The 12,600-nt window shown below is 37.6% G+C and overlaps 1 protein-coding gene across 2 annotated transcripts in view; it reads right to left on the bottom strand.

Annotated features, from left to right (window-relative positions):
• The window catches only part of SLC11A1 (solute carrier family 11 member 1), a 44,948-nt gene that overhangs the window by 18,821 nt on the left and 13,527 nt on the right, over positions 1–12,600 (bottom strand). For both annotated transcript variants that reach the window (XM_070957129.1, XM_070957128.1), the window contains exons 5-8: positions 8,392–8,498; positions 7,120–7,190; positions 6,029–6,096; positions 4,716–4,871 (exon numbers count right to left, since the gene is read on the bottom strand). In XM_070957129.1, the coding sequence (XP_070813230.1) occupies positions 4,716–4,871; positions 6,029–6,096; positions 7,120–7,190; positions 8,392–8,498 (402 nt within the window). The remainder of the gene's footprint in view (positions 1–4,715; positions 4,872–6,028; positions 6,097–7,119; positions 7,191–8,391; positions 8,499–12,600) is intronic.

Here is a 12,600-nt window from a genome sequence, read left to right as displayed (position 1 = left end):
CTGCCTTGTCAGCTTCAGTCCTGGTACCTTCCATGAAGCTATCACATGCTTTGCTTTTCACACAGCATGACATATAAATGGCTTTGGGCTATGTGCCACCATTAAGGCTTCTTCAGTAAAACATGCTTTAAAATAATATTGGCTGAGCATTACACAGACTGCTTTCACATATACTTATATCACGAATACCATTTTAAAATAATTTCTCAATATCTGGAAGATATGTATTGTTTTAGTGATAAAAGAATACAGTGATAATTAGACTTTGGAGTTTGAATAATTATTTTAACTGAAAACACTGCAGTAATATGTCAATTTACTATATTACTTTTCATTATAGTTTTGTTAATATTCTAGGTTTTAAAAAATAATTATAACTACAGTAAGAAAGAATTTTTCAATGTAGTAAGCCAGAAAAAGGGAAAAGTTTCAAACAGGAATAAAATTTTGGAACAGCTAGCTTAATGGTGGCTATTCTAACAAGAAAACATCTAGTTCAATTTACTGCATAATTTTAAAACTGGTATCAACTTTTTATAATAATGACTTCTAAATATCTAAATCCATCCTAAGTTAATATGCAGACTAGTGGATTTCCAAAGGCATTTTTTGCAACACCCTGATCAACATTAATTAGCACTTTATGCTAATTAATGCTTTATGAAACTTTATTTCTAGTTATGCCACTGTGGGAAATGTATTAAAGTTGTAATTAGAGAATAACTTGGTCAGAATTGGCAAAAAAAGAAAGTATGTCATCTGCAAATAGGTTTATTATACGATACTTCCTTTTTTTAATATTAAGACTTTGAATATTCATATTCCACCTAATACTCTGTTGACTAGCAGTGACCACATGTTCAAATCCAGATTGCTATGTAATAAGTCTGTGCATTTGATGAGGGACTTTAGTTGTGAGGGAAGCATCAATGTGGCTTCAAGCTATGAAGCAACTTCTCTGAATTTGCTTTATTGCATAGTTATTTCAAACTTCTCTCAAAGCTTCTTTGCATGCATAGCAAATCTCAGGACCTGGAAGCAAACACACTGAGTTTTCAAATAGATGTGCTTTGTATTTTTGCAGTGTGGATTCAGAGGGATGCTTGATTCATACATGAAGTGACTTGTCAACTGTTCTGTACAGGCTAATTACTTAAACCTTGTTTTGCCTATTGGATAGTAGAGCAGTAAATACTGGTTTGTTATGATGTAAATGTGCAACAGGAAAGTATACTGACACCTGTTGGGACTCTTATTAGATTAAAACAGTTTCTCAGCCTTGGCAAATTTAAGATGTGTAGACTTCAACTCCCAGAATTCCTCAGCTGATTATAGATATCTAGAAACCCAATTGGTTTCCGGTCAGAAATTTTTTTGCCTGCAAATACCCTTCTGCGTACCTAGGCTGGATTTGATTTAAAAAAAAAATCTAGTCTAATGCCATCCATTCATGAAATCTACCCATTTTAAAATTAATTACATTAATGATCTTCAGTTTCTATTATTGTTTAATTAAGATATTCTGCATGTTTCTCAATTAATTTAATAATGTGTTTACGAATGCTTTAGTTAATGGTTTCAGCATTGCCTTATACACAGGCAATATTCTGACTTATACACAGAATAATATTTTATAAAAGTACTGTTATTTACTGTATAATTTGCTTCCCATATAAATGCTTTCTAGTAAGTTTTCATGTCATCCCTTCATTTTCAGCCTGAATGGTAACTTGAAAGTAATTTTGTATTCCCTTAGATATAATTATCTTTGGTCCAATTAATTAAAGATCCATTACTTAATAATTAAGAATCTGATTTTGATATAAGTGTAAAGGAATAGTAGAGCTCAGATTAAAATGATCTAATACGACATGGCACGATCAGAAATGGTTGCTCTTTCAAATGTACACTTGCTAATCAAATCAAATTAAAGTGCTATCTAGTCATAATTAAGTTTTATAGTTTAGTGCTGTATTATGTATAATATTTAATTGCTGAGTTACTCCTCCTGCAAACATTAGTCCTGATAAACTTTGAGCAACTCTGTTCATTTCTCTAGATATAACATGCAACGGAATGCTTTATCTACCTGTTCAGAATCCGCTGCCCATACAAATATCAACTTTTATTTATTCATTTAAAATAAATGTCCAATTCAATCAAAGTCACTCTTCATGACTTACAGAAAAATTCAACAGCACCTAACATAATTCAGAACCACAATACATAAACCAGACATCAATAATGAAATCCTTAAATGGCAGTCCAAATGAGAAAGGAGACCATCGTCCAAGCAGAGCCGTAGCTCTGCACAACTGCAAAGAGCTAGGTTTTGTCATTTTAACACATTGTACTTTTAAACCAGTTGTGCTTTTGAAATACAGGTAGTCCTTGACCTACAACCACAATTGAGCCCCAAATTTCTGTTGCTAAGCGAGACATTTGTGAAGTGAGTTTTGCCCCATTTTACGAATTTTCTTGCCACAGTTGTTATGTGAATCACTGCATTGTTAAGTTAATAACATGGTTATTAAGTGAATCTGTCTTCCCCATTGACTTCGCTGGTCAGAAAGCCGCAAAAGGTGATCACATGACCCCTGGACACTGCAACCATCATAAATATGAATGAGTTGCCAAGCAACTGAATTTTGATCACGTGACTATGGGGAAGCTGCAACAATCATAAGTATGAAAAGTGGTCGTAAGTCTTATTTTTCAGTGCCATTGTAACTTCAGTCACACAATGAACGGTTGTTCATTAAAGTTAAATGTCTTTAAAGACATTTAGGCAAAAACAAAACGCAGAAGAAAACTGAAACAAAACTCAAGTGAAGACAACTATAAGATCTTAAATGGCACATCGCCTCTAGCCTATGTAGAGTGAGAGGGTTGGCTAGATGAAATTACAGGCAGTCCTCGACTTACTTACAGTTCACTTAGTGACTGTTCAAAGTTACAACGTCACTGAAAACAGTGACTTATGACCATTTTTCGCACTTATGACCATTGCAGCATCCCCATAGTCACGTGATCAAAATTCAGACCCTTGGCAACTGGTTCATATTTATGACGGTTGCAGTGTCCCCGGATCGTGTGATCACCTTTTGTGAACTTCTAACAAACAAATTCAATGGGAAAGCCAGATTCACTTAACAACCACATTGCTAATTTAACAACTGCAGTGATTCACTGAACAAATTTGGCAAGGAAAGTCATAAAATGAGATAAAATTCACTTAACAACTGTCTCACTTAGCAACAGAAATTTTGGGCTCAGTTGTGGTCATAGGTGGAGGACTACCTGTATTGAGCAGTGGTACTTTATGTTCATTTTTACCAACGGCTATAGTTTAGGCATCTAACAATAAATATCAAATTCTTCCATCAGCGAATTATTTAGCTGGATCTGTACAACACATTAAGCTACATACCATGGTTTAAAAACAATAGTGGGTTAGTGTTAGGGTTACTTTGCAAATCCTAAAACAAGTCATGTGATTTAGCCCAAGATTTATCAGCTTAAAATCTATCTTCAACCAAGTTGTTTCCCTACCTACAGTAAGAAAAAAAAAATCCTTTCCTCTGCAGCATGAAGAAAAAAATCAAGTATATATTTGGTTCTCTGTTAATTCATAACCCTTACGGGTAGTAGTCCTCATTTAGCAATCATAATTGGAAATGGCAACTTGGTCATTAAGCGAGGCGCTCACTAAGTGAAACCACAACTGTGCTTTCGATCTGACTTCAGCTTTCCTTTGCTTTTACAGGCCTGTGAACGCCATTAATACGAGGACTGGTTGCAAAGTTACTATTTCATGATTGTCATAACTATGAGTGGTCGTTAAACAAAGCAGTTCCTAAACCAGGACTAGTTGTGTTATTTTAAATCTTGAAACACTGCAAAATATGCCTATCCCATATCACGCTGATTAGGTTGGAGCAGTGGTGAAATGTAAAATTTGTTACTATCGGTTCTGTGGGCGTGGTTTGGTGGGGAGGGGGGAGGTTAAAGTGATTGAGTGGGCGTGGCCAACTTTTTTAAAAAAAAACTTTGAAAACCATTTTTTCTACAACCTCTTCAGCTTTTTAAAATGCTTTTAAAAGCCTCTGACGATTAGGCAACTCAGCTGGGATCGTCAGAGGCTTTTAAAAGCATTTTTTTCTACAACCTCAAAGAGGTTGTAGAAAAAATGCTTAAAAAAAAAAGCCTCTGACGATCGTGCGGCTCAGCTGGGCATGGGGAGGTGGGGTAGGGATTTTTGCTACCGGTTCCCCGAACCACCCACCGCTATCGCTACCGGATCAGGTGATCCGGTTCGAACCGGGAGCATTTCACCCCTGGGTTGGAGGTGCTGTAGGAATTTTATCTACAGAGAAAATACAGCGTCTATGCAAGACACATGGACTAAATCTGGCCAGCAGGTGGCTATCCTGGTTTGCCTTGCTGGTGCTGCAAAATGCAGTCCCCTCCTCCCCCAACAAATGTAACATAGATTGCAATAATCCTTTAGTACAAGATAGTATCTATCGACAATGGGGGATATGTTTTATTCTCTTTGCCTTCTCACCCATTACAAGTGCATCACACTGCCATAAACCATCAGATACATACATGTATGAGTAACTTTGAAGGCATGGATAACATCTTCTTATCCAATACACAAGGAATTGTTGGTCTATGCCCCAAAATAAAGTATCTACGTGTTAGACACTGACCTTGACAAGGGAAGAATGTAAATAGATGTTATGGGGCATAATGATGGCTCCAACCAAACCCACAGCCTGCAGAAGCTGCTCGTGTCCACAGTTCTTGCAGTAAGGAATAAAAATCCCTTTCAGCACCTCTTTTTGATCAGGTTTTACAACCACGTACTGCAGAAAGAAGAAGGGAAGATTAGGCAATGCAGAGAAAGGCAAGGCACGGGATCACAGCGCTTCCCACATTTCCTCTATCGAGTATGCATCTTCTGAATGCCAGACACTATAAAAAGGAAGATGGACTCACAAGAAACCTTGTTAAGAGGTTAAGAGGAATTAGAGTTGGGAAAACAGGTTAGATATTTACCAGAGGCTAGAGAAGAGATGTGAGCCAAGAAGAGATGAGATTCCCCCCAATGCTGCTGTACTATGAAGCGAATTAAAATGTCAGTGTAGTTGCTTATCTTGATTTGTTTGAAAGATGCGAGAATGTGCTGCAACCTAATTCATTTGTGAGTCCTGGTGGCAAAGCTGTATCTAAAGTAAGAAATTCTTAATACATGGAACAAACCACAAGCAATTATGTTCTGCCAATTTAGCTCCAAGTTGATTGACTATTGCTTTGATGCCAGAACACACAGAAATCTTTTCTCCCCATTCAATTTCCTTCTGGCATTCATTGTCACCAGATGTGATCATGCACATCTCCCTGGGTGTTTTTAAATAATGGACAAATTCATAGAGCACTGGTTATTTCAGGCTACTTGGAACTTCATCCTCTAAATAAAGAACTCCAAAATATCTTTAAAAATCAGTCACTGGGTACCAGGAGTGGGTTTCAAAACCCGTTTCTACCGGGTCGCTCGTGGGCGAGAGAGTGCTTGTGCACAATGCTTCTGCACATGTGCAGAAGTGTCTCAGCAGGTGGGCGGAGCCTCCCACCACAGCCAGTACCAGTTTGCCCGATCTGGGGTCAACCGGTAGCAACCCACCAGTGCTGGGTACAAATAAGAAGGAAGAAACAGGGCACACATGAGTTTTCCTGACAGCATCTGATTGCCACAGTTGACCACTGAATATTGAGCTAAAATAGTTTGATCAGATATTCCCACCCAATACTTTTCAGTCACCAGTGTATTCCCTAGATAATTATTCCATTGCTGGGGATTATTTTACAATAATACATGTGGGGTATCAGGTTGGAGAAGACCACTCTGCTGGATGCTTGAGAGAGTGGGAGGTGGCTTTTAGGTCCTAATCCTCAGACTGCTAGCCAGGCTAGGGAAGAGTGGTTGAAGTTCTCACATGTGGGCGGAGGGAGCATGTTTTACCTCATAGCCAAACGTTACTGCCATGATAGCAATGAGGAGGCCGAAAAAGGCTTCTAACTTCCTGAGACCTGACAGGGAAAGACAAAAGAGAAAGAGGTTTATTGTCCATAGGAGGCCTTGGGATTCTCAATTAGATTATTCTCAATCCGGTGCCTTCCTGAAGTACTTTGAGCAAAATTCTGAGAGCTCTCAGCAGGAAAGACTGCATTAATGGCTATTTCAAACAGTATTTAACATTTTACTTGGTGCTCCTTATTGTGCCAAGTAAATAGGTGTTATTTTCATGAAATCACTCTGTATATTTATATATTTATAATACTTTGAGTGCTCCTTCCTGTTCTGGTATAGCCAAAGATTCTGGGCACAGAAACAAATGCAGATTTACAATACAGACTTACTTTCTGAAATAAAAGCTTTATTTGCTTACACCTACACCCACTGATGTCTACCTACCAACTTAAAGTTGGCTAGTCAGGTAAAGCTCGAGTTCCAGGAGAATCAAAGTGGAACGCCCACAATCAGAATGCCTTGTTTTGTGATGCAAAACACAACCAATACAACTTTCTATCAAGGATTGGCCAGTCTTAGTTTGGCCAATGTTTGTTTGGCCCTCTTTTCATGTTTTTTGTTTAGTTTTCCGCTCGGAGCCACTGCCTCATCTGGGTCACATGAGCACCATCTATTTTGGAAGTGGGGGACTATATACTATTTTGAGAACCGTCTCTTGTGCCTTCAGAGAAAATTTCATTCTGGTACTGTACTGTAGGGTTAGAAACCTAAAACTACCTTGATAACCTTATACCTTGTATGGGTGACATGTACTCTGACTTACATACATGCCCATTATACCTGCTGATACATAGCAAAAAATTCATTTTTTGCAAATACATAGCAAAAAATCCCATAGCATTCATAACATGATAGCTACAAATCCTCTAATATACAGGCAATACACACTAGTGATATTACTTTTGACATTACAACATATGAGTATATTTTTAGTAAAACCATAACCAAACTCTCATAAACTTGAACATCTCACTAGATGATTCAACCATGTATACCTCCCTTTTCTCTGGCCTAGTATTTACCATATTTATCTAAGAAGAGGAAGAAGAAGGTGTCCACAATTGTGATCAAGACTCCACCCCACAAAGGGATACTGCAAAAAGAAAAGTAAAAATTTTATCATTTAAATAGAATTGCACAAATCTGACTATTTCTCAGAATGCTATGAAGACTCAGTGTTCTGCTATCGTAAACCCATGTCTGATTGAAATGGAAGCACCCATAAATCCAGGAGGGTTTGTGCTTTCTATACCAAGTTGAACTGAAACACTTTAGCCTCGTAGGATTCTTCTAATGGTACTGTTCATAGAGGTTAGCTAAGGGATAGATTAGGTGCATAGTTGTGACAACAAAACATTTCTTCAAGCGCCTTAAGTTTGCTAGTGTCTTTAATTCAAAGAATTATAGAAAACAGCTTTCTGTTTTGGTTTTGTCTTTCCACAGGGGTCTTTTTTCTGGTTTATAATTGGTACTGGATCTGTAAGAATTGTGTCAATGCACTGCTGGCTCAGTTATGCTTATCTGCTTTTGGAACAAAGCTGGGTTTATTTTTTTTAACTTGAAAATGCTGCAGTTCTGCAGAGTTTATCGACTATCTGTTTTCCCATAGGTGCTTCCCATTTTCCTCTCGGCATTCACCACTAATGTCTTTCTCTCCTGACCCTGGCTTTAGAGACCAGGAGGCCATAACATCTCAAGATGGGTGAACGTGAAGTGCAAATCGGACTCCACTAGCTTTTGAGAAATTGGGAGTGCAATCAGAGATTGTCAGAACCTCTTCAAGTTTTAGATGGGAAACTTTTCCCATCTAAAGAGGTTAGAACCTGGGACTATGCTGTGCCACTGGGTTATAGCTCTTCCCCACCCCCAATAATCCTTTACAGTACTTTGCATTAATCTCTGACGGCCATCAAATTGGAGAAGGCCATTCTATATCCTGCAACTTTGAAGTGCAATATTCTTTGCTTCCATAATTGCATGTCTTGGCCAGTCTAAAATACATGATCAGGCAATATATGACAAAAGTTGCAGTGTCATGCATTGGCAATTCCTCACCCTGACCATTCTGCAGGAGGATATTTAAAATGGGGAGGAATTATGCTTGATGTATAAAGAGCAGAGAAATGATAGCATTGGTTTCACCTTATATTCACTCCAATCTTTCCTGATTCTAGAAATCTGTAGGGACCCAATGGTACAGTCCAGCGTTTGGTAGTTCTGTAGCATTCACAGCATTTGTCTCTGGAACCTGCCCATTGCTTTGTCTTGGGCCTATAGAAAATCAGGGATCTTACCGTCCAGCTGAAAGGAGGTTGAAAGCAATTGCTGTTCCAATCACTTCCTGCATATCAGAGCCAATTATAGCAATTTCGATCATAATCCAGAGCAGCACACGTGGGACCTATAGTGGAAAGGACAACAGTTGGGCTGTTAGAAGATACAGAGGAAAAATTGATGCTCTAAGATGTCTCAATGCCTCTTCCTAATTTTGGCTCTAACATATTAGGAACTCAGTGATCATCATTCACACATGACACTAATCTAGGGATGGGATATAGTTGCAGTGACCATGTGTATTATAAAGAACAGTCCTTTATTTCAGAGAGCTGTCCTTTTGATTTATTCTTCAAAAACTCACTTCTGTCCTATATTTTATTTCATATAACCTTTACTATACAATTGGTACCAGCTAACACAAAAGTATTTCACATTCATGTGAAAAATATGGAAAATTGAATTGCTCTTTAAAAATAAATTTACATATATTGTTTGATGTTATAGATTTTTATTAAAAGGTGTCTTTGTAAAGTTTTTCTTAGTTTTGCTCTTGAATTTTCCTTTGTAAACAAGCAAATGTTTTTAATCCTTATGAACCTCTTTCATATTTGCCCGTTTTTCAGGTTTGTCCTTTATTTTTTTCCCCAAGAAAAAATGGTTCACTCTAGCTATATTTAAAGATCAGGATCTACAGCTGATCACCTGACCTTCTGAGCTGTAGGAGGCCCATTGTGATAACTAGGCATTACTTGAAAGTTTGTGTCCAAGTACTTTTGGCTCATTTTTTACTTTTGTCAGATGTAAATGCCTTGTTCTCTAATGTGTAAATAATGTATATATGGAACATCAGGGGTTAACTTATTCTTTGGACTTTAATGTATTCATAATTTACCACTCCCATTCCTGGCTCCACCCCTTGTATATATAAGGAGCCACCCTCACCTTTTTCGCTTTGCTTCTATCTTGAATATTCAGCGAATATAGAATGCCTACTATGATTAAAGAGAAATATATTTAAACCTCTAACTTCTATTATCTTTATTGAGTCTGATCCTAAAAATATTGCAACAAGCTGGTAGCAGAGGATGGTTAATTGACTCAATAAGTAATTAAAAATGTCTAAGAAAGATAGGCCCAACACCAGGGCCTACAGCAAAGAAATAGAAACTGATCAAGAGATGATCAACGAATCCACTAACGCGATTTCGAGAGAATCCGAAGAATACACCACTGAAGAAGAAGAACTGATGAGTGAAAATAATGACCAGGAAGAAATCGGAATAGAAAATAACGAACTCAGGTCAGAGATATTAAAGATATTAAAAAGACAGAAAAATGATGAAAGCCTCATCGCAGACCTCCAGGAGATGCTGAGGAACAGCGGAGCAGCGAGAGAGAAAAACGTCATTAAAGAAAAACCCAAAGATCAAAAAACTGTGAGTGAAATGACTACTGAGAAAACCGTTGTAAAAAAGAAAAGATGTGATCCCGCGCGAAATTTTGAATGGCAGCCATCTTGGTTTCAACGAACTTCAAAAGAGAGTGAAGCAGAGCCAATCAAAACGCTCAGTTCAAAATTTCTGGCGCGAAAAACACTATCAGACGAAGAAAGTGAAAAAGAAGTCTCAAACTCTTCAGATGAACCAAAATCAGAAAGTGAAGACGATTTAACAAAATCTCAAGTAAAGTCAGCAATGAAAACGCTTTTTGCTGCTTTTGGGCCAAGATTGAAAATTTCCAAGACATCAACGAGGAAGCAAGAAATCAAACCAACAACTCAAGACCTGCACGCTCCCATCCTGACTTCGAAAGCGACGACACCCGAACCCAGAGAGCCATGCCGATTCCGTCCTACACCGCAGACAGGATCGAGTGCCAACGCACACAAAATAAAGAGAAGAACTGTCGCCACCATCAGAACTCCAAAAACCGAGCCAGAGACCGACTCATCTGAAGAGGAGCGGATCGAGAGAGCTGAAATGCAGAGAACCTTCCACGACGACGCCAAGGAAGAAATGAGCAACGCGCATGTGCAAAATTACGTAGACGGCCCCGAAAGACTTGAACTGGCCAGAGAACCGCGCAGACTCGTTGCAAGCATCCCAATGCCGTTCTGTAATTTCCTGCACTTGAGAGACCACGGACTGCCTCAGGTTGTAAGTAATGGACAAAATAATGTGGGGAACTTGCCCAGTGACTTCCCAAAACTTAGAGTTGATGGCATTAATTTACAAGAGTGGTATCAACAGCTTCAGGTTGTTTTTATGAAAGAAAATTTACTATTCTTTATAACCAGTCCTCCAAGAAGACCTTGGACTTTAAAAATAGATTGTTTACATCATAGAGCATTTTTCATAATAATATCTAGCGTGTCTCCTGCAATGTATCATAGCATCAAACCAAATCTAACTGTATCAGAAATAATTCAATGCATGTTTAATCTATTTCACAGCGATAGCGTAGCTACAACTACAAGAATGTCTAAGGATTTCTTTTCTTCTAGAGTGAAACCAGGGATTTCTATAAGTGAGCATTTGATAAATCTAAACAAAATAAGAGCTGAGCTGCAATTAAGGGGGGAAGTGATCTCAGATCAAACAATGAAAAGTGTTATTATCAATTCACTTGACCCATCATGGGATAGTTTTATGTCACACTTAGATACCATTAATTTGGGATATTTATCCATAGAAAGTCTATCTAACAAATTGATAGCAGAAGACAATTCAAGAAAAAATCGTTTCAGTAACCAAACAGAACACAAGCCTTTTAGGAAAGTAGTCTTTCAAGATAAATATAATGAGGCCTCTAGATGCCACAATTGTGGATCCAGGGAACACAGTAGAAGAGACTGCCCCAAAGTCTCAAGAGAGAGACATAGGCCAGAATATAGGAGCAAATACAATTACAGACAGTCTTCCACAGATAGACACAAATATAGAAGTCCACCAAATTACAGAGAAAGTAGAGGGGGTAGAGAAAATTCAAAAGAGAGAAAATCTGGGTCACTAAATGGACTAAATAAACAAGACAGCACCAGAACACAACAAGATGAGAACAATAATTGGCTTATTGATTCTGGTGCGACAAACCACACCACTAACAACAAAAGTATATTATCTTCATTTACAGAAGATAAGTTTGTGATTAAGGTAGCTAATCAAGAAAAAGTTCAAGTATTAGGCAGAGGAAATGTGACCTTGCCTGGTTTAGGGAAAATAGAGGGGGTATTATTAATTCCAGAAATACCTCACAACATATTGAGTGCTATAAAACTAAGCAGAGAATCTGATATCAATATAGTTTTCTCAAAGGGGAAAGCAACTATAGAGAAGAACAAAACAAATGTAGGCACTGTGATGATAAAAGGAGGTCTACCCTATCTGATAACTAAAGAAAGATGGTTACATAACATTGATTCAAATATAGAAGATTGTATTGAAGCACATGATGAAAATGTCAGTAACAGTGACAATGATGAATGTGAAATAACTCATGATCACAAAAATACACACAATGAGAAGAAACCAAAAATAGGTAAACCAATTCATGATGAGTGTGCTCACATATTACATAGGAAGTTAGGACATGCAAGCTTTCCTGTAGTACAAAAAATGACTGAACACGCAGAAGGTGTCAAAATAAAAAATTGTGAAAATTATTTGGAATGCTCAGTATGTAAATCCACCAAACTAAAAACCAGTCCCAGACCAAAAAAATCTAACAGATCAACTAACAATATTTTTGATTTAGTACATATGGACTTAGTTGGTCCATTAACTCCATCAATTACCTATAGAAAACGTTACTTTCTAACAATAGTGGATGATTACAGTCGCTATGGTTTTGTTTACACATTAAAACACAAGGATGAAACCTTTCAGAAATTTAAGGAATTCTACAAACGCATAGAAACACAACATAATATCAGAATAAAACAAATTATGACAGATAGGGGATGTGAATTCATGTCTAAAGAATTCTCCCAATGGTTAAAGGATAGAGGAATGCTACATTTCACGTCAAATCCATTTTCTGCATTTCAAAATGGTATTGCAGAGAGAAAGAATTCCACACTACAAACCATGATTAGATGCACATTAGAGGATGCTGGTTTAGGCAAACAATTTTGGTCAGAAGCCTTACATTATTCAAATTACACTCAAAATAGAACCTGGTCCAGTATTGTGAATAAGACACCATATGAGGTGATGTACAATAGAAAA

Source organism: Pituophis catenifer, unplaced genomic scaffold (genome assembly GCF_029215685.1).
Source record: "Pituophis catenifer annectens isolate HBS135680 unplaced genomic scaffold, rPitCat1.0.hap2 SCAF_1, whole genome shotgun sequence".
Classification (NCBI taxonomy): Eukaryota; Metazoa; Chordata; class Lepidosauria; order Squamata; family Colubridae; genus Pituophis; species Pituophis catenifer.
This window is presented reverse-complemented; position numbering and strand designations above follow the sequence as displayed.